The 23481-nt window shown below is 40.1% G+C and overlaps 1 protein-coding gene across 4 annotated transcripts in view; it reads left to right on the forward strand.

Annotated features, from left to right (window-relative positions):
* The window catches only part of YL-1 (Vacuolar protein sorting-associated protein YL-1), a 45097-nt gene that overhangs the window by 8628 nt on the left and 12988 nt on the right, over positions 1-23481 (forward strand). For all 4 annotated transcript variants that reach the window (XR_012966257.1, XM_076182809.1, XM_076182822.1 and 1 more), the window contains exon 5: positions 11210-11407. Coding sequence is in view for 3 of the 4 variants with exons in the window: in XM_076182809.1 (XP_076038924.1) it covers positions 11210-11407 (198 nt within the window). In the remaining variant the exon portion in view is untranslated. The remainder of the gene's footprint in view (positions 1-11209; positions 11408-23481) is intronic.

Genomic DNA, 23481 nt, shown 5'->3' on the forward strand with positions numbered 1-23481 from the left:
GTCTGTCAATGTGTTTAATGAGATTCGGTGACCATACAGAAACAGCATATTCCAAATGTGGACGAACTAACGATTTGTATAGCTTGTTAATGAGTGATGGACTTTTGAAATCAAAAGATCGCGCAATCAGTCCCAGAATCTTATTTGCTTTCTCAGAGGCTGAAATACACTGCTTGGATGATTTGAGGTCGTTACTGATAATTACGCCGAGATCTTTTTCACTATCCACTTTTGTTAATGAATTACCAAATAACTTGTAATCGTACTTACTGTTATTTTTACCTATGTGCATTACCTTGCATTTACTTGTGTAAAATTTCATTAGCCACTTTTCAGACCATTGCTGTAATTGATCTAAATCTTCTTGAATATCTAATTGGTTTGAGTGATCATTTGCCACTCCGCACAGTTTTGTATCATCAGCAAATTTGGAAACAGTAGATTTTAGTCCATGGTCTATATCATTTATATATACTATGAATAGAAGTGGCCCAAGAACGGAACCCTGAGGAACTCCACTTGCAACACTTTTCCATCCAGAAGTTTTTCCATTTAAAACAACTCTCTGTTTTCGACCATTCAACCAATTACTAGTCCAACCTAATAGGCTACCACTTATTCCATGCAAAGCTAATTTAGTAAGTAGTCTTTCGTGTGGGACGGTATCAAAAGCTTTTGCAAAGTCTAGATATATTAAATCTATATTGTTTCTTTTGTCATAATTCAAGATAACTGTGTTGTAGAATTCGAGTAAGTTAGTCACGCAAGAACGTTTCCGCCTGAAACCATGCTGGCTATCATTTATCAAACGGTTACTTTCTAAATGATGTTCGATAGCATCTCTGATGATAGTTTCCATTATTTTTCCTACGATTGAAGTCAAACTTATAGGCCTATAGTTATTTGGTTTCTTTTTGTCACCTTTTTTGAATATGGGAGTAACGTTAGCTAGCTTCCATTCTCTTGGGACATCTCCGGATATGATGGATTTCTTGAAAATAATTTCTAATGGAACAACAATCTCATTTTTAATTTCCTTTAAGATTCTTGGATGCCAACCGTCAGGGCCTGGTGTTTTATTAACTTTGAGTTTGTCTATACACCTTTTAATTTTTTCTTTTGTTATATTTACCGTAGTGAGTAAGTTTACCCCAGACTTTTCACAGGTTTCAGTTTGGAATTCACTTTGAGGTGTTTCGTTTACGAATACCGAGCTAAAATAATTGTTTAAGATATTACACATTCCTTCATTTGAGTATTCAAGTTGACCGTCAGCAGATAATAGTGGACCAATGTGATTCCTAACAACCTTTTTATCTCTAATGTAACTATAGAATTCTTTGGGATTCTCTTTGGATTTATCAGCGATGTTCATTTCGTATTGTCGTTTTCTTTTCCTTATTGTCTTTTTTAAATCTCTCTGTATTGATACATAATTTTCATAGTCATTAGATGCACCCGAGCACTTATATTTCTTATAAGCCTGTCTCTTTTTAGCAATACTTTTTTCAGTTTCTTTGTCGAGCCACTTTGGGCGAGCCTGGTTTGGGGGACGTCTGTCCTTAAAAGGAATGTAAGTTTGAATCATCTTAGTGAGCGTATTTTGAAATATTTCCCACATCTGATCTACAGGTCTTTCGTTTAATTTTGCCTCCCAATCTGTAAGCTGAAGCTCCTGACGTAGTCCTATGAACTGAGCTTTACTGAAATCGGGTATTTTAGAAACACAAGTATCTATTCTAAAATTGTTTAGGAGTTTGAATCTAACTAAGTAGTGATCGCTATTTGCAACAGATTCACCGACTTCTACATCAGTTACCATGCTTTCGCGGCTAGTGATCAATAGATCGAGTAAGTTTCCATATCTTGTGGGCTCTTTTACATGCTGAATTAAGTAATTGTCACCAAGAAAATCAATCAAGCGACTACCTATATGACCATGTTCAAGGGTCATCCAATCAATGTCAGTAAAATTGAAATCACCCATTATCAATAAATCCCGGTTGCAGAAACGAGACAGTTCTTGAAATAACAGTTGGTCGTCTGCTAATGATAATGTCTTTGGCCTATATATTACACCTATATTCATTTTTTGTCCATTTGTTTGGGTTAACTCAACCCACAAACTATCATATGCATCCTGTTTCACTTTCTCTAAAACACAAGCATGAACATTGTTTTTAACGTACAATAGAACACCCCCACCTTTCTTGTGGTTTCTATCCTGATGAAAGTGTTTAAATCCCGCAATATTAAATTTAGCTTCGAACTCTTTACCATTTAACCATGTCTCAGTTATTCCTATCATATCGGGATTTTCGCTTTTGACATACGCCTGTATTTCTTGAAATTTGTTCCTAATACTATGAGCATTAAAGTACATGATATTTTTTCCTCCACTATAATTACATCCCATCGTGATCTTTTGTCTTCCACTGACATTACATCCTACCTTGATATTTTGGCCTTCATTGACATTCTGTCAATTTGAAAGTGATGAAAGCTGGTAAGGTACCCCTGGGTTGGATGGGTGTTATGTAGAGTGTCCAAGAAAGGGAGGAAAAGTTATAGTGTCCTTGGTGTGTGGGAGACCAGACTGTCAGGAAGTGGAAGGAAAACAATACATATTACACAATGACTAGCTATCAGTTGATGTGAAATGGAAGATATAACAAAATACACAGAATAGGAGTAATTGTGAGCCCCGTAATTGTTGTGTCACTAATGCTGCTTATATTAATGAAAGAATAATGCAAATCACCAGCTGTAATAATTGAAAGTAACATTATATTAAGTTTATGCACCACAGCAAGGAAGACAAAATCAAGAAAAATAGAAGTTATTTCAAGACCTACAAAACTTATTAGATCAAGATGGAAACTGAAATTAAGGCAAAGAACTTGAGGGGTAGACCGAGGATGAGATGGATGGATGGGATGACAGGGGCTCTAAGCAAGTGGGGAATGTGTGTTGAGCAGTGAAGGGAGAAGGCAGGGGATAGGGGTGAGTGGAAAGTGGTTGTGTATGATGTTTTGACAGAGCCTGAAGGGATTTTTCCCCTTCTTTTATTTTCTGCATGAGGGGACAAGGAGGGAGGATCACCGTGTAAGTGAAGTGGCCCTGCCCTTTATGTGGTGTTTCTTGCTGCATTGTTTCCAACCCAGACAGTGGGCTGGAGACAGGGATGACCCTTCATCCACAATGAGCTAAGTCAATAGGGAAACAAGGGTAGTGGGAGTGGGTGTATGGCTTGACTTGGCTGCCTCCTTTATGAGGGGGGAAGCATGTTGTATAGGTAGATAGATGGATTTGGCTCTCTCCAGTGTGAGACTTGGTTTTGGGTCCCTTATTGTTCATTATGTATGTCAATGATTTGGACAATGGGATTAATAATGATGTTAGGATGCCTAATTAGGTCAGGAGACAATGCCGAGATTCTGCAGGATGATCTTAACAAATTGTTCACATGGTAGGTGAAATGGCAAATGGACGTAGGGCTACACAACACCTGAAAATAGATATAGCTTAGATAACATGTTTTTAGAGAAAACAGAGTGCGAGAGAGACTTGGGAGTTCTAGTGAGTCCTGACCTTAAATCCAGGAAACAGTGCACAGGAATAAAACTAACAGATCATTAGGTTTCATTGCTAGGACAGTTACAAATAGAAGTGCAGAGGTAATTATCAGACTATTTAGCGTTAGACCCATCCTTGACTATGCGGTACAGTTTTGGTCTCTGTCTCATAGAATGGACATCAATTCACAAGAATCAGTTCAGAGGAGAATGACCAAAATGATGCATGGGCTCAGAAATTTACCTTACAAAGAGAGGCTTGAGTACTTTAACTTATGCTCTCTGGAAAGATGCAGAGTACAGGGTGATGAAATAGAGGTGCTCAAGTGGATCAGAGGCTTTTAGATGTAAGAAGGAAATTGGAAAGAATTGGTTTACTAATAGGGTGGACAATATATGGAATTGACTTAGTAACCATGTAGTGAGCACTGAAACTATCGGTTGTTTTAAGAAAAGGTTAGACAACTTTATAGATGGGGATGACAGGTGGCAATAGGCATGGAACTGCCTAGTGTACGCTTCATGGTCTCTTGCAGTCTCATTCTTGTTCTTTTGTTTCTGCCCCATAGAGTGCCATCGGTACAATCACTCTTTCATACAATCTCCTCTTAGCATCCATTCCCAAATGTCTATTTCTCATTACACTTTTTAATCCCTCCAAGGCATTTACTTGCTTCTCTTAATCTACATTCTACTTCCACTCCTCCCTTTCCTGCCATATTCACCCCCAAGAATCTGAAGCTATCCACTTCTTCCAGTCTCTCTCCCTTAAAACTCGCTTCCAATTTGCTGCCATCCTCTTCCTTTGTACATCTCATCACCTTTCTCTTACCGACATTTATCTTCAACTTAATTCTTACGTACACCTTCCCAAACTTGGTCACTAACTTCCTTAACCCCTTCAATACGGGCCACATCGCACGTCTGGCAGCATTAGCTGCCCGACGTGCGATGTTGCGTCATAATACTCGGATTATAAAAAATAAAGTCACTGCTCTATCACTCTTTCTCTTTCACCCGTGAAATTTGATAACCATAGAAAATATGATGAAGCCAGTTTACAGAGTATGGAGGTCATGAAGGTACGACTACAATAAATATAATCAAGACGCCGACATCGGCATCCTTGCGTACCCACTTGCTCCTCATGACGCCTACATAGGCGTCACCGTATGGAAGGGGTTAATCCCTCCTCTGATCCTGCTACAAGCACAGTGTTGTCAGCAAACAACAACTGGCTTATCTCCCACTTTTCTCCATTTTCTTTAACCATCTCTAATCTCTGACCCATTACCCTTGCATTTACCTCTTGCACCTATTCATATATAAATTGAACAGCCATGGTGACATGGCACATCCCTGGCAAAATCCTACCTTTGCTACATACTACTCACTCTCTCCATTTCTTATTCTAACACAGACTTTACTACTCTTGTAAAAACTCTTGGGGGCCGTCCAGCTCGAAATCGAACTTCGTCAATTATGATCAGAATTTCGCGAATTTTTAATATGTTATATATACATATACTGAGATGTTCACCAATTTTCATATCATTTGGTTGAAAAACAATGAAGTTATTAATAAATAACTGTTTTTTGACCAATTACAAACTTTCTATCTCATTTATCCATTGACTGAGCATGCTGAAAAAAATACCACAAATGCTCTATAGCAATACCTAAAAAATCATCATACAGTTTTTTTTTTTTTTTTTCCTCTCTAAAGTGTCATATTTTTTTAAATACAATATATCAACTTCTATCACAAAAAAATTAAAAAAAAACCACAATGAAAAGTTGCAAATTTATTCAGCTTTCAAATGATCCAAACCCCATTAAAATCGGCCAAGTAGTTACAGAGGAGATAGAAAAAATGTAGAGAAAATGGTAGTTTTGAGACATTGAGCTTTGAAGTTCAAAATGCATTTCCCTGCATTTTTTTTTTTATATATTTAATTTAGATTTTTTTTCTCTGCGACAATCTTCATGCATTCTATGTCATTCACATGTTATTATAAAGTGTAGCTGGTACCTGGTCCCCCCTTTTATGAGGTATTAGCAGCCTCAGAAGGTGAGGGTTTCAGGAGGCACCACCTCCCTCATTGTCGCCAGGTTCGCTTACTAGAAAGCTCCCGGCTCGAAATCGGAGCTGAACGATAGTTTTCTCTTCCTCTTTCTGGTCTTTGGTATCCCTTTCCGTTCTGTGTCTTTGTCTTGTTCCTCAAGTGCTTTTGTAATGATGGGATTGACTCCAACCAACTGAGAAATAAGATTATGTGTCCTACCAAAGTTATGATCAATGACCGTCGCTCTTGTGACGAAAAGCACTCGGAGCGTTTCTTTTGAAGAGACAGATGGTACGTCACGCATGCTCGATGTTTGCGGTGACGTCATTTGAGAAAAGAGGATATGGAGGGGTAGAGGAGTGTAATAATGCACGATCAGCGTAACCAAGCCCGGGCGCGCGCGCAGCACTGCTATGAGTCATCTCCAGTAATAACTGAGGCAGAAGTACACTCTTTCTCAGTAATTTGATTCAGTTTCTTAGCTTTCATGAAACGCACGTTTCTTCTTCGAATGTTTAGGCATTCTTGAAATGATTATAGCTTCAAATAAAAGTAAATAAAAGTTCTCCAAGGAGCGACAATTCGCTTTCTCCGCCTACTCACAATAATTCTCTCAGTTTACTCATGAGAGTGAACTGCGAAGTGCTATCCCCGTGTAGGACATGTTTCCAGCTAGTCTATATTAGTGAATAACAAAATACATCGCATTTGTGCCATTTTTATTGCGATGAAATAACTCAGTCGAACATATGTGCAGCGAAGGTGTACTGGGAAGTGGGGGGTCAGAAAAATAGCCATGACTCCTTTATTTTTTGGTATTTCGCTGATATATTTCAGGACTGGCTTGCAAATGACCACTAGATGACAGGGAATTTTTTTTCTTTGAATATTTCGATTTTTTCGGAAATTCATCTGGACGGCCCCCTTAACAGCTTTCCTCCTATCCCATATATCTGCAATAGCTCCCACAGTGCCTTCCTGTCTGTCATCAGCCTTTTCCAAACCCATAAAGGCTTTGCTGTGGATGTGCTGTGTCTTGCAACACAGCTTCTGACCCAGGGCAGTGGGTGAGATGTAGGGGTGACATGTCATCCAGAAGGAGCAAAGATAAGAGGGAGGGAGAGGGTGAATGGGAGTGAAGTATGTGGGAATGAAATGGGTGAGGGTGGTTTTTATGCCTTTGTTTTTTGGCTACTTCCCTTGTAAGGGGGAAAAGGCCTTTGATATAATTATGTACGTATGTATAAAGGCCCAAAAAAGAAAAAAAAAATCTTTTCCTGTTCCTAAAGCTTTCTCACATATCTGCTTTACCACAAAAATCTGATCCACACCACCCCTACTTGTCCTAAACCCACACTATTCCTCACCAATTATTCCCTCTGTTCCTCTCCTAATCCTCTCAATCAAAATCCTCCCATAAGCCTTCCCAACTACACTCAACAAACTGATCCCTCTGAAACTACTACATTCACACTTGTCCCCTTTTTCCTTGTAAAGTGGAACTATACAGGCACTTCTCCAGTTTTCCGGCACTCTACCCTCTTTGAAACAAACATTAAACAACCTCACCAGCCAATCCACCATCACTGTACCACCCTTTTTAACCACTTCACTCCGGGCCAAAATCTTGCGGGCAGCATTAGCTGCCAGACATACGATGTTGCGTCATAATACTCATACATATACCAAAGGCTTTTTTCCCCCTTACACAGGGGGTAGCCAAAAAGAAAAAGGCATAGAAATCACTCCCACCCATTTCATTTCCCATATATTCCACTCCCCTCCACCCTCCTCCCTCCCTCCTATCTTGGCACCTCCTGGATGATGGGTCATCCCTACATCCTGTCCACTGCCCTGGGTCAGAAGCAGTGTCGCAAGACACAGCACATCCACATCAAGGCCGCTTTATAGATTCGGTGATCCCCTCTCTCTGTCCTCTCATGCAGGAAAGGAGAAGACGGGGAGAAATCCCTTCGGGCTGCGTCAAATATTTTCTCAAACATACTTCCTCATCCCCCACCCACTCCCCCTCATGCATCACAGCCTCATCTATACACAACCCTTCTCCATTCACCCCTATCTTCTGTCCTCTCCCGTCCTTCCTCTACAGAAATTCCTCTCTTTTGTAAAGCCCCCTTCACCCCATCCATCCATCTCATCCTAGGACGCCCCCTCATATTCACTCCATCCACCTCCGCCTTCCACACTTCTTTTACTAATCTTTCTTCATTCTTTCCATGTGTCCAAACCATCCTAATATTCTTTCATCAACCCTATTTCCCTGCTCCTTTTCCACCCCTGTTCTCCTCCTCACCTCATTTCTCACTCTAGCCTAGTAACCCCTATCATACTTCTCAGACATTTCATCTCAAACACATTCAAACTCCTTCTCTCTTCCTCTCTCATGTTCCATGTTTCTGCCCCATACATTGCTGTTGGCACAATCACTCCTTCATATAACCTCCTCTTTGCATCCATTCCCAGATGTCTATTTCTCATTACACTTTTTAATCCACCAAGGCATTTACTCGCTTCTCTCAATCTACATTCTACCTCCACCCCCACTCCTCCCTTTCCTGTCACATTTGCACCCAAGTATCTGAAACTATCCACTTCCTCCAGTTTCTCACCCTTGATGCTCACTTCCAGCCTACTGTCACTCTCTCCCTTTGTACATCTCATCACCTTACTTTTGCCCACATTTATCTTCAGCTTCCTTCTTTCACACACCTTCTCAAACTGTCACTAACTTTCTCAATCCCTCCTCTGATCCTGCTACAAGCGCAGTGTCGTCGGCAAACAACAACTGGCTCACCTCCCACTTTTCTCCATTTTCTTTAATCATCCCCAACCCCTGACCCTACCCTTGCATTCACCTCTCGCACCACCCCATCCATGTAAAGATTGAACAGCCAGGGCGACATAACACACCCCTGACGAAGTCCCACCTTTACCTCAAACCATTCACTCTCTCCATTTCTAATCCTAATGCAAGCTCTACTACTCTCATAAAAACTCTTGACTGCTCTTAACAGCTTTCCTCCTATCCCATATATCTGCAGTACATCCCACAGTGCCTGTCTACCCTGTTGTAAGCCTTTTCCAGATCCATTAAAGCCCAAAAAACATCCTTACCTTTTCCTATAGCTCTCTCACATATCTGTCTTACCACAAAAATCTGATCTACACATCCCCTACCTGTTCTAAAACCACACTGTTCCTCACCAATTACTCCCTCTGTTCCTCTCCTAATCATCTTAATCAAGACCCTCCCATAAGCCTTCCCAACTATACTCAACAAGCTGATCCCTCTGTAACTACTACACTCACACTTGTCCCCTTTTCCTTTGTAAAACGGAACTATACAGGCACTCCTCCAGTCCTCCGGCACTCTACCCTCTCTCCAGCAAACATTAGATAACCTCACCAGCCAGTCCACCATAACTGGACCTCCTTTCTTCAGACATTCTGCATGGCATCCATCCAACCCAGGTGCCTTACCTGCTCTCATCATCTTAACAGCTGCTTTCACTTCATCTTTCCCTATTTCTCCTCCATTTTCCTCTCTCATCACTCTCATTTTCTTAGCGCTTCCCACTGCAACTACCTTTCCCTCCCTATCCTCCTTCACATTTAGCATACATACATATACCAAGGCTTTTTCCCCCTTACAAGGGGGGTAGCCAAAAAGAAAAAGGCATAAAATCATTCCCACCCATTCCATCCCTGAATACACTCCACACCCCTCCACCCTCCCTCTTATCTTAGCAACTCCCTAAAATACTCTGCCCACCTTCATCTCACTACCTTCTCTTCCATTATCATCTCTCCATCTGCACCTTTTAGCTTTTCTTCTCTACTTGATTCACCTCCTCTTCCTCTTTTAACTTCCTTCCAAAACATCTTTTTATTACTTTCAAAATTTTGTCATACTCTTTCCCCATTTCACATCTGCTCTCCTCCTTGCGTCATAATACTTGCATTATAAAAAATAAAGTCACGCCTGTATTGATCGTTCTTTCTTTTACCCGTGAATTTTGATAACCATAGAAAATATGATGAAGCCAGTTTACAGAGTATGGGGGTCATGCAGGTACAATTACAATAAATATAATCAAGACGCTGACATCGGCATCCTCACGTACCCACTTGCTCCTCATGATGCCTACGTAGGTGTCACCGTATGGAAGGGGTTAAGACATTCTGCATGACACCCATCCAACCCAGATGACTTACCTGCTCTCATCATCTTAACAACTGCCTTCACCTCATCTTTACTTATTTTTTCCTCCATTTTCCTCACTCATCACTCATTTTCTAAGCACTTCCCACTTCTACTACCTTTCCCTCCCTATCCTGCTTCACATTCAGCAACTCCTTAAAATACTCTGCCCATCTTCCTCTTACTGCCATCTCTTCCATTATCATCTCTCCATCTGCACCTTTTACCTTTTCTTCTCTGCTTGATTTGTCTCTTCTTCCTCTCTTAATTTCTTTCCAAAACCTTTTTTATTACTTTCAAAAATTTGTCATACTCTTACCCTATTTCACATCTGCTCTCCTCCTTGCCTCCTTTATCTTATGCTTTACTTCTCTTTTCTTTGTACCTCGTATGATTCTCTTGTCCTATTTTGTAACCAGTCTGTGAATACTTGCTTCTTCTCTTCTACTACCTTCTTTGCTTCCTAATCTCACCACTCACTACCCTTCTTCTATTTCCTTCCATCCTCCTTGTTCCACACACCATCTTTGCACACCTTGTGAATTTCTCTGTGAACCATCCCCATTCCTCCTTCACTCCATCCCACTCCTCTCAGCTTCTTCACATGCTTATTCTCCTTTTCTTTCTCATTTAACCACTTCCATACGGTGACGCCTACATTGGCATCATGAGGAGCAAGTGGGTACGCGATGATACCGACGTCGGCGTCTTGATTATATTTATTGTAGTCGTACCTACGTAACCTCCATTCTCTCTAAACTGGCTTCATCATATTTTCTATGGTTATCAAATTTCACGGGTGAAAGAGAATGAACGATTGAGCACTGACTTTATTTTTTATAATGCAATTATTATGACGCAACATCGCACGTCGGGCAGCTAATGCTGCCAGACGTGCGATGTGCCCCGGAGTGAAGTGGTTAAGCAGTTTAAGCACCTCCCTACCTTCTGTCCTTTTCCTTTCTCCATCTATCCTCCACTCTCAACTTACCTTCCACCAAAAAATTATCTGATATACCCCCCACTCTCTTTGAACGGGTTAGGGTGTTGTTACTTGCTGCAAAGGTGAAGAGGACGGCGGTTTGAATCCTGCCTCTGGTGAAGTTGAACCAAGGGCATGGTTCATTAAATTTCACATTACAAAACCCTTTGTGAGGGGCACCGTCCTAGCCTTCCAATAGGGAGGAAATTATGACATTAAACCATATCATCATTATCTCTCCCTGTAGAATATATATACATATACATATATAAGTGATAGGGTGGTTAGGTAAACACAGGGAACTGTTGAAGATCTTTCCTAACTTGGATGTATTTTCTTACTTTAAAGTAATTCATGTTTCCAGGAGAGAAAAAAGGGATACGTAGATCAACTCAACTTAAGTCAGCTGAAACTGTGAAGAGGCAACAAGAGCGGGCAGAGACAGAGAGAAGGAGACGAGCACAGAAAAGGAACAACAGTCAACCTGCTGCAAGGAGACTCACTCAAGATGAACTGCTGGAGGAGGCCAAGTTAACAGAGGAAGTTAATCTGAAATCATTAGGTATGTATTAATGTCCTTCCTTAGTTACTGGATTGCCTAAGTTCCTCATGTAGGAAATCCAATGGACAATTACTACTCTTGAAAATTAACGATGGTTAGTCTCTGTTGTTTGAATGTAGGGACACTGGAGGTTGATATTCCTCATGTCATCAGTGTGTGTAAATATAAAAAAAAACCTGCTCTATCTCACCCTCCCTTCCTGCCATATATCTTTGTCTCCCCCCATCACCCCTTCCATATACAAGGTCTATCTATATACCAAAGGCTTCTTTCCCCTTGTTAGTGAGGTAGCCAAGTCAAATGCATATGTCCACTCTCACCCATTCACAGACTAGTGAACCTCTGTATTTCTAACTGTTGTTTTACTTTCATACATACATATACCAAGGCTTTTTCCCCCTTACAAGGGAGGTAGCCAAAAAGGAAAAGGCATAAAATCATTCCCACCCATTCCATCCCTGAATACACTCCACACCCCTCCACCCTCCCTCTTATCTTAGCACCTCCTGGATGACGGGTCATCCCTGCACCTTGTCCACTGCCCTGGGTCAGAAGCAGTGTCGCAAGACACATCACATCCACAGCAAGGCCGCTTCATTAAATCGGTGACCCCCCCTCCGTGCCCCCATGCATAAAAGGAGAAGGCGCAGAGAAATCCCTTCGGGCTGCGTCAAATTTTGCTCACACATACTACCTCACCCCCCATCCCCCCGCCCATTCCACCTCATGCATCACAACATCATCCATATACTACCATTCTCCATTCACCCCTATCTTTTGTCCTCTCCCAACCTTCCTCAACAGACATTCCCCTCTTCCCCAAAGCCCCCTTCACCCCATCCATCTACCTCTTTTACTAGTCTTTCTTCACTCATTGTTTCCATGTGTGCAAACCATCCTAATACTCTTTCATCAACCCTATCTCCCAACTCCCTTTCCACCCCTGTTCTTCTCCTCACCTCCTCATTTCTCACTCTGTCTAGCCTAGTAACCCCCATCACATTTCTCAGACACCTCATCTCAAACACATTCAAACTCCTTCTCTCTTCCTCTCTTATGTCCCATGTTTCTGCCCCATACAGTGCTGTTGGCATAATCACTCCTTCATACAGACTCCTCTTAGCATCCATTCCCAAATGTCTATTCCTCATTACACTCTTTAATCCACCAAGGCATTTACTCGCTTCTCTCAATCTACATTTTACCTCCACCTTCACTCCACCTTTTCCTGCCACATTTGCACCCAAGTATCTAAAACTATCCACTTCCTCCAGTCGCTCTCCCTTGATGCTCACTTCCAGTCTACTGCCACTTTCACCCCTTGTACATCTCATCACCTTACTTTTACCCACATTTATCTTTAGCTTTCTTCTATCACATACTCTCCCAAACTCTGTCACCAACTTCCTCAGTCCCTCCTCTGATCCTGCCACAAGTGCAGTGTCGTTAGCAAACAACAGCTGGCTCACCTCCCACTATTCTCCATTTTCTTTAACCATCTCCAATCCTTGACCCACTACCCTTGCATTTACCTCTCGCACTACCCCATCCATGTATAAGTTGAACAGCCAGGGCGACATAACGCATCCTTGATGAAGTCCCACCTTTACCTCGAACCACTCACTCTCTCCATTTCTAATCCCGACACAAGCTCTACTACTCTCATAAAAACTCTTGACAGCTCGTAGAAGCTTTCCTCCTATCCTATATATCTGCATAACCTCCCACAGTGCCTTTCTGTCTACCCTATCGTAAGCCTTTTCCAGGTTTGCCAATTGGTTCCCCCCTAAGCCCAGTATTAGCTAACTTGTTTCTAGAACATTTAGAAAATACTAGATTAAGTAACATTATCCCTAAAGATGTAATTTGGCTTAGATACATAGACAATGTACTTTGTGTTAACTTCTCGTAGGTTAGGTTTGAATATGGCAGAATATGAAACTAATAACATGTTGCCTTATCTTGATACCCTTTTGATAAGAGACGGAAACATAAAATTTAAACCTTTTAGAAAAAAGACAATAATGATTATGTACATTTTTACTCTGCTATGGATAAGAAAACCAAAATGGGATATGGTCAGAGGAGTATATGGATGAAGAATTTAACCTTTTTTATTTATTATGTTTTTACTGAAATAAAGTACCCTCCTTACTTTACCCTGAAAGCCAAGAAGAAAGCTGAAATTATTTATAATAGAGTACATACATATACCAAGGCTTTTTCCCCCTTACAAGGGAGGTAGCCAAAAAGGAAAAGTCATAAAATCATTCCCACCCGCTCCATCCCTGAATACACTCCACACCCCTCCACCCTCCCTCTTATCTTAGCACCTCCTGGATGACGGGTCATCCCTGCACCTTGTCCACTGCCCTGGGTCAGAAGCAGTGTCGCAAGACACAGTACATCCACAGCAAGGCCGCTTCATTAAATCGGCGACCCCCCCTCTCCGTCCCCCGTTGCATATAAGGGGCGGTGGGCAGGGTGCAGGGATGACCCGTCATCCAGGAGGTGCTCAGATGAGAGGAAGGGTGGGAGGGGTGTGGAGTGTATGTAGGGATGAAATGGGTGGGAGTGTTTTTATGCCTTTCCCTTTTTGGCTACCTCCCTTGTAAGGGGGAAAAAGCCTTGGTATATGTACGTATGTATATAGTTAAATAATAAACAAACAGGTAAATAGTAAATAATAATAAATTAAAATCAAGCAAATAATAAACAGACAAATAATAACAAACAAATAAACCAATAATATAAAATATATGGTAGTCATTACAGCATCTTGCTTAGATGTTTATCTAAACTAATCTTAAAGCTTCGAACTGAACTACATTGCACTGCCTCTGCAGGAAGTTTATTCCGTTCATTAACTACATGGTTGGTGAAGTTGTTTCTACCCACTTCCATATTAACCTCTTCAATACGAGTCAAATTCTCTCGGGCAGTATCAGCTTCCTGATGTAAGATGATTCGATGATGCACCACAATACTCGCATTATAAGATATAAAGTCACAGCTGTATTACTTGTTCTCTTTCACTCTGAATATTAATAACCACAGAAAACATGATCAAGCCAGTTCACAGAATATTGGGGATCACTCAGCTGCAAGTACAAAATAAATATAATCAAGACGCCAATGCTGGCATCCTCGTATACTCACTCCTCATGACGCCAATGTAGGCATCATCGTACGGAAGTGGTTAAATACTTTCCTGACAGTTTGAGACCATTATTTCTTGTCAGATCTCATTCAGTGTAAAAATTTTGTCACTTTTGATGTCAATCCCCTTAAGAATCTTAAAGACCTGTATCAAGTCACCTCTGAGTCTATGCTTTTTTAGGGAGAACAGACTCATATGTTTTAGTACATTTTCATATGATTTATTTTTGATATTTGGAATCAATTTTGTGGCTCACCATTGTACTTTTTCCAATCTGTTAATGTCTTTAATGAGATTCGGTGACCATACGGAAACAGCATATTCCAAATGTGAACGAACTAACGATTTATATAGCTTGTTAATGAGTGATGGACTTTTGAAGTCCAAAGATTGTGCAATCAGTCCTAGAATCTTATTTGCTTTTACAGGCTGAACTGAACTACATTGCACTGCCTCTGCAGGAAGTTTATTCCATTCATTAACTACATGGTTGGCAAAGTTGTTTCTACCCACTTCCAAATTAAATACTTTCCTGACAGTTTGAGACCATTATTTCTTGTCAGATTCTCAATCAGTGTAAAAATTTTGTCACTTTTGATGTCAATCCCCTTTAGAATCTTAAAGACCTGTATCAAGTCACCACTGAGTCTACACTCTTTTAGGGAAAACAGATTCATATGTGTTAGTTGATTTTTGTATGATTTATTTTTGATATTTGAAATCCATTTTGTGGCTTGCCATTGTACTTTTTCCAATCTGTCAATGTCTTTAATGAGATTTGGTGACCATATGGAAACAGCATATTCCAAATGTGGATGAACTAACAATTTATATAGCTTGTTAATGAGAGATGGACTTTTGAAGTCAAAAGATCGTGCAATCAGTCCTAGAATCTTATTTGCTTTTTCAGAGGCTGAAATACACTGCTTAGATGATTTGAGATCGTTACTCATAATTACCCTGAGATCCTTTTCACTATCCACTTTTGTTAACGATTTTCCAAATAACTTGTAATCGTACTGTTATTTTTACCAATGTGTATAACCTTGCATTTACTTGTGTTAAATTTCATTAGCCACTTTTCAGACCATTGCTGTAATTTATCTAAATCTTCTTGAATATCTAATTGATTTAAGTGATCATTTGCCATTCCACACAATTTTGTATCAGCAAATTTGGAGACAAAAGGTTTTAGTCCATGGTCTATATCATTTATATATACAGGTAGTCCTCGATTTATACGGTAGATGTGTTCCAGAAGGGACCGTATAAAGTAAGGAATGCATACCCAACCCCATAGACTTTGAATACCAATCCCCCCCAGTACCCCTTTGAAGGATGTGTTCGAAATAGAATAATCTTTCACTGCATACGTTTTGCATTAAACACATTTCTATTATGTTTATTAATACATACATACATATACCAAGGCTTTTTCCCCCTTCCAAGGGAGGTAGCCAAAAAGGGAAAGGCATAAAAACACTCCCACCCATTTCATCCCTAAATACACTCCACACCCCTCCCACCCTTCCTCTCATCTGAGCACCTCCTGGATGACGGGTCATCCCTGCACCCTGCCCACCGCCCTGGGTCAGAAGCAGTGTCGCAAGACACAGTACATCCACAGCAAGGCCGCTTCATTTAATCGGCGACCCCCCCCTCTCCGTCCCCCTTTGCATATTAGGCGAGGACGGGGAGAAATCCCTTCGGGCTGCGTCAAAATTTACTCACACATACTACCCCACCCCCCACCCCCCCGCCCATTCCTCCTCATGCAGTCACAACATCATCCATATACAACCATTCTCCACTCACCTCTGTCTTCCATCCTCTCCCTTCCTTCCTCAACAGACATTCCCCTCTTCCCCAAAGCCCCCTTCACCCCATCCATCCACCTCATCCTAGGACGTCCCCTCATGTTCACTTCCTCCACATCTGCCTTCCATACCTCTTTTACTAGTCTTTCTTCACTCATTCTTTCCATGTGTCCAAACCATCCTAATATTCTTTCATCAACCCTATCTCCCAAATCCTTTTTCACCCCTGTTCTCCTCCTCACCTCCTCATTTCTCACTCTATCCAGCCTAGTAACCCCCACCATACTTCTCAGACACCTCATCTCAAACACATTCAAACTCCTTCTCTCTTCTTCTCTTATGTTCCACGTTTCTGCCCCATACAGTGCTGTTGGCACAATCACTCCTTCATACAGTCTCCTCTTCGCATCCATTCCCAAATGTCTATTCCTCATTACACTCTTTAAACCACCAAGGCATTTACTCGCTTCTCTCAATCTACATTCTACCTCCACCTTCACTCCACCTTTTCCTGCTACACTTGCACCCAAGTATCTAAAACTATCCACTTCCTCCAGTCGCTCTCCCTTAATGTTCACTTCTAGTCTACTGCCACTTTCACCCCTTGTACATCTCATCACCTTACTTTTACCCACATTTATCTTTAGCTTTCTTCTATCACATACTCTCCCAAACTCTGTCACCAGCTTCCTCAATCCCTCCTCTGACCCTGCCACAAGTGCAGTGTCGTCCGCAAACAACAGCTGGCTCACCTCCCACTTTTCTCCATTTTCTTTAACCATCTCCAATCCCTGACTCACTACCCTAGCATTCACCTCTCGCACCACCCCATCCATGTATAAGTTGAACAGCCAGGGCGACATAACGCATCCTTGACGAAGTCCCACCTTTACTTCAAACCACTCACTCTCTCCATTTCTAATCCTAACACATGCTCTACTACTCTCATAAAAACTCTTAACAGCTCCCAAAAGCTTTCCTCCTATCCCATAAATCTGCATAACCTCCTACAGTGCCTTTCTGTCTACCCTATCATAAGCCTTTTCCAGATCCATAAAAGCCCAAAAAACATCCTTCCCCTTTCCTATAGCTTTCTCACATATCTGTCTTACCACAAAGATCTGATCTACACAACCTCTACCCGTCCTAAATCCACACTGTTCCTCACCAATTACTCCTTCTGTTCCTCTCCTAATCCTCTCAATTAAGATCCTCCCATAAGCCTTCCCTACTACACTCAACAGGCTAATCCCTCTGAAATTACTACATTCACACTTGTCCCCTTTTCCCTTGTAAAGAGGAACTATACAGGCACTACTCCAGTCCTCCGGTACTCTACCCTCTCTCCAGCAAACATTAAATAACCTCACCAACCAGTCCACCATCACTGAACCTCCCTTTTTCAGACATTCTGCATGACATCCATCCAGACCAGGTGCCTTACCTGCTTTCATCATCTTTACAACTGCCTTCACCTCATCCTTCCTTATTTCTCCTCCATTCTCCTCACTCATCACTCTCATTTTCTTCGCATTTCCCACTGCAGCTATCTTTCCTTCCCTATCCTCCTTCACATTCAGCAACTCCCTAAAATATTCTGCCCATCTTCCCCTCACTGCCATCTCTTCCATTATCAACTCTCCATCTGTACCTTTTACCTTTTCTTCCCTACTTGATTCGCCTCCTCTTCCTCTCTTAATTTCTTTCCAAAACATCTTTTTATTACTTTCAAAATTTTCTGTCATACTCCTACCCCATTTCACATCTGCTCTCCTCTTTGCCACCTTTACCTTTTGCTTTACTTCTCTTTTCTTTTCTTTGTACGTCTCATATGTTTATTAATGCTTTTATTAAAAAACTGTCCTTACAACTACATAAAAATGACAATGACTGTGGGAAAAGTTTAAACACAAAATTATTTCATTACGTTTTTCCTCTATTTAGTTGCTTCCTCCTCTGATCTGAATAACACTGTTCCACTGGCCTTTTTCTACTCTGTCCTAGACTTCCAGCTTTTCCTCCAGTGTAGTCTTTCTTGCTCTCTTAGGCATATCACCGCCAGCTGGAGATGTAGATGGGCACTTGGGAGCCATGCTAAACACTGGACACTGAAATCACTTTTCACGAGAGAGAGAGAGAGAGACGTTGCCGCAACCACGTATAGGTGAACAATGAGCTTGGCACGCGGCCAGGGTAAGAGGGATGCGGGTGGTGGGAAACAGCTAGCTAGCGACACCTTGTGGCTGCATTTCTGAACTAAATCGCAGTGTGAATTTTAACTTTCTTGAAACCATATATTTCTGAGGAATTCATACAATGTGATGAATAACCCCTATTTTTGGACACCGTATAACTCTGAATTCATAAAAAAATAAACTCGTATAATTCGAGGACTGTCTGTACTACAGATAGAAGTGGCCCAAGAACAGAACCCTGAGGAACTCCACTCGTAACATTTTTCCATCTAGAAGTTTTGCTATTTAAAACAACACTGTTGTTGATCATTCAAAGAAGCAAAAAAGGGTGTACATAAAGTGTAGTGAAGCTGAAGATAGAGGAGACAAAGCCTGGAAAAGGTGGGGGGGGGGAAACATGCAAATATACATCAAACTAAGAAATGAATAAGTAAAAATACACAGGGAAGAAAAGAGAAACTATGAAAAAGACATAATAGAAAAATGCAAGGACCAACCTAAACTATTCTACAGATATGTAAAAGACAAACATGAAATAGTGAAACTGCATGAAGAAAATAAATATATAGATGTAGAAATGGTTGAAATTATGATCAAACATTTTAAGTCTGTATTCACAATAGAGGGCTCACATAATGGGGATCAATGACAGAGAAAGATCCCCACAATGAAAGAAATAAGGGAAAAAAAAAACAAAAAAAACTTGACATCAGGAAATCACATGGGCCGGATGGAATTGGATATTGAAAAAATGTGTAGATGAACTAACGGACAAAATACACAAGATAATTTATTTCTCACTCAAAAAAAGAAAAGTACCACAAGATTGGGAGAATGCAAATATTGTACCAATATATAAAGGAGGAGACCAAGAAAATCCAACCAATTATAGACTGGTATCCCTTAGAAGTACAATAGTAAAAATATGCAAAAAAGTTATCAAAAGTAAATGGATTAAACATTTGGAGAACAAAAACTAAATCCAAAACTATTTGGATTAGACATGGAAGATCATGTGCCACAAACTTGATATGTTTTCACTCGATGCTAATAGAAATAATTCAAGAAAGGGACAGATGGGCAGATTGTGCCTTCATAGATTAACAAAAAGCATTTGACAAACTACCACACAAAAAGCTACTTAGAAAATTGAAACAATAGGTGGAATACAAGGAAAATTATTGGAATGGATGAAAGATTTCTTGAATGGGAGAAAAATGAGAGTGGTACTCAGAGACCAGAACTCAAATTGGGAAGAAATGATAAGTGGAGTCCCACAAGGTTCTGTATTGCCTCTAATAATGTTTGCTATATATGTAAATGACATGGATGAAGATGTAGAATGTTATATGAACTTATTTGCAGATAATGTGAAACTACTAAAGAGAGTAAGTACAGAAAAAGATTGCAAATCACAACAAGACCTGGAGAGAGTCAGAAGTGTGAAGTGAATTTCAACATCAAGAAATGTAGTATAATGGAATTTGGAAAAAACAAAAACAGAATATTGGGACAATATAAGATTGGTACAAAGGAAGTTAAAAAAGTTAACTCGGAAAGGGACCTAGGAATAATTATCACCAATGACATTTCACCAGACAAACATAACGAATTATTCAGAGAAACTTTCAATTTATTAAGATCAATGAAAGTGGTCTTTGATTACATGGATGAAAAAATGGTAAAGAAAATATTAGTTACATTGATAAGACCAAAATTGGAGTATGTTGTGATGCTATGGACACCTAGAAAGAATTCAAAGAGCAACAACAAAGATGGCACTAACAACAAAGATTGGACAAACTCGAACTGCCAACCCAGGAACAAAGAAGAGAGAAAGAGGAGACCTACTAATCATCTACAGAATTATGAAAGGGATGGAAGTCTTTGATAGAGATGACTTACTAAAGTAGGATAGGAGAAAAACAAGAGGACACGAAAAGAAACTAAAAGGATAACTACAGAAGAGATCTGAAAAAGAATAACTTCCCACATAGAGTGATAGATATCTGGAACAAACTGAATGAGGAAACAGTGAGTACAAAAACTATACAAGAATTTATTATCAAACTGTATGCTGAAAGATACAGAAGCGGGTCACTACAAGCATAGCTCTCTTTCTGTAAAATATAACTAGGTAAATACACACACACACACACACATATATCAATGATATGGATGAAGATGTGGAATGTTATATGAACTTCTTTGCAGATGATACAAAAATACTGAAGAAAGTAAAAAAGTACAGAGGAAGACTGAATCACTACAGAGAGACCTGGATAAAGTCTGGGAATTGAGTCAAAATTGGGAAGTGAACTTCAACATCAAGAAATGTATAATGGAATTTGGAAAAACTAAAAATAGAATATCAGGGCAATATAAGATTGGTACAAAGGAAGTAAAAAAGAGTTAGCTCAGAAAAGGGCCTAGGAGTAATTATCAGCAAAGACATGTCACCAGACAAGTATATCAACAAAATAGTCAGAGGAACCTTCAATTTACTAAGATGAATGAAAGTGGCCTTTGACGAGTGGGATGAGGAAATGGTAAAGAAAATATTAGTCACACTGATAAGACCAAGATTGGAGTACACTGCAACACTATAGACACCCAGTACAAAAAAATATATATATAAAGAAATTAGAAAGAATTCTAAGAGCAATGACAAAGATGGCACCAACACACTCTAAATTGACATATGAAGAAAGATTGTCCAAACTGGAAATACCAACCCTGGAACAAAGAAGAGAAAGAGATCTGGCCATTTACAGAATTATGAAAGGGGTGGACGTCCTTGACAGAGAAGATTTATTAAATTGGGATTAAAAAAAACAAAACAAGAGGACATGAAAAGAAACTCAAAAAGGATAGTTATAGAAGAGATCTGAGAAAGAATAGTCCCTCACAGAGTGGTAGATGCCTGGAACAAGTTGGATGAGGCAACAGTATGTGCAAAAACTATACAAGAATTTAAGAACTAGATATAAAAAGATACAAAGACAGGTCACTACTAGCATAGCTCTCTGTCTGTATAATACAACTAGGTAAAGGTGAATACACGCACACTTCTAGTGAGATAGAAACAGTCCCACACTGATAAAACTTTAACAATGGTCCAAGGTTTCTTCTTAAAGATCTGTATGAGGTTCTGAGGATTATTGCCAGCCACTGCGTGGGGGTTACCCACATCCATGATGGATAAGGTAACAAATGGGTGTGGGATAGATGCATGCTTTGAATGAGTCACCCTATTTATAAAGAGAAAAAGGTCATTTGGGATATATGTATGTGATGTATACACAGATATTCCCAATCTCCTTGTAAAATAAGGGTGCATCTTCCCAGCCAATGGTGTGCAGTTTATGACTTTGGAACGGTGGAGCCATTAAGGGGGCTGTCGCGTTCGAGAACGAACTCCGTCAATTAATATCGGAATTTCGCGAATTTTTAACATGTTATATATACATATACTGAGATGTTCACCACCAATTTTCATATCATTTGGTTGAAAAACAATGAATTAAATTTTTTTTTTTTTTTTTTAATCACATTGTCTCCTCATTTACCATTGACTGAACATGCTGAAAAAAATACCACAAATTATCTATAGCAATACCTAAATAATTATTTTACAGCTTTTGGAATTTCCTCTTAGTTTAGGAGAATACAATATATGGACTTCTATCACAAAAAAAAAAAACACCACAATAAAAAAAAATTGCAAATTTATTCAGCTTTCAAATCATCTAAATCCCATTAAGAATCAGCCAAGTAGTTACGGAGGAGATAGAAAAAATGTAGAGAAAAGTGTAGTTTTGAGATATTGAGCTTTGAAGTTCAAAATACATTCCCCTGCATTTTTTATATTTTTCATTTAGATTTTTTTTTCTCTGTGCCAATCTTCATGCATTCTATGTCATTCACATGTTATTATAAAGTGTAGCTAGAACCTGGTCCCCCCTTTTACGAGGTATTAGCCGCTCAGAAGGCAAGGGTTTCAGGAGGCACCACCTCCCTCATTGTAGCTATGATCATCTCCAGTAATAACCAAGGCAGAAGTACACTCTTTCTTAATAATTTGATTCAGTTTCTTAGCTCTTTCATGAAACGCATGTTTCTTCTTCGAATGTTTAGGCATACATATACCAAGGCTTTTTCCCCCTTACCAGGGAGGTAGCCAAAAAGAAAAAGGCATAAAATCATTCCCACCCATTCCATCCCTGAATACATTCCACACCCCTCCACCCTCCCTCTTATCTGAGCACCTCCTGGATGACGGGTCATCCCTGCACCTTGTCCACTGCCCTGGGTCAGAAGCAGTGTCGCAAGACACAGCACAAGGTTGCAATGGGGGGTCGCCGATTTAATGAAGCGGCCTTGCTGTGGATGTGCTGTGTCTTGCGACACTGCTTCTGAAATGATTATAGCTTCAAATAAAAGTTCTCCAAGGAGCGACAATTCGCTTTCTCTGCCTACTCACAATAATTCTCATTTCTCTCAGTTTACTCACATTTCTGACATCTCGAGTGTGAAGTGCTTCCCCCACGTGTAGGACAAGTTTCCAGCAAGTCTTTATTAGTGAATAACAAAATACATCGCATTTGTGCCATTTTTATTGCGATGAAATAACTTAGTCGAATGTATATGCAGCGAAGTTGTTGTTGTTGTTGTTCCCTAGACTGTCTGTCCGAGCCGTCCCATCTCCCCAAGGAATGCCACAGCAGCGAAGTTGTAGTGGGAAGTGGGGGAGTCTCAGAAAAATAGTCATAACTCCTTTATTTTGTAGTATTTTGTAGAAATATTTTAGAATAGGGTTGACAAAGGCCAATAGATGGCAGGGAAATTGCTTTTGATTTTATATGTATATATGCATGAACATAATACAGCAAAGGGTCAAGG

The sequence above is a fragment of the Oratosquilla oratoria genome, chromosome 3 (assembly GCF_046742065.1).
Source record: "Oratosquilla oratoria isolate Oo_2021 chromosome 3, ASM4674206v1, whole genome shotgun sequence".
Classification (NCBI taxonomy): domain Eukaryota; kingdom Metazoa; phylum Arthropoda; class Malacostraca; order Stomatopoda; family Squillidae; genus Oratosquilla; species Oratosquilla oratoria.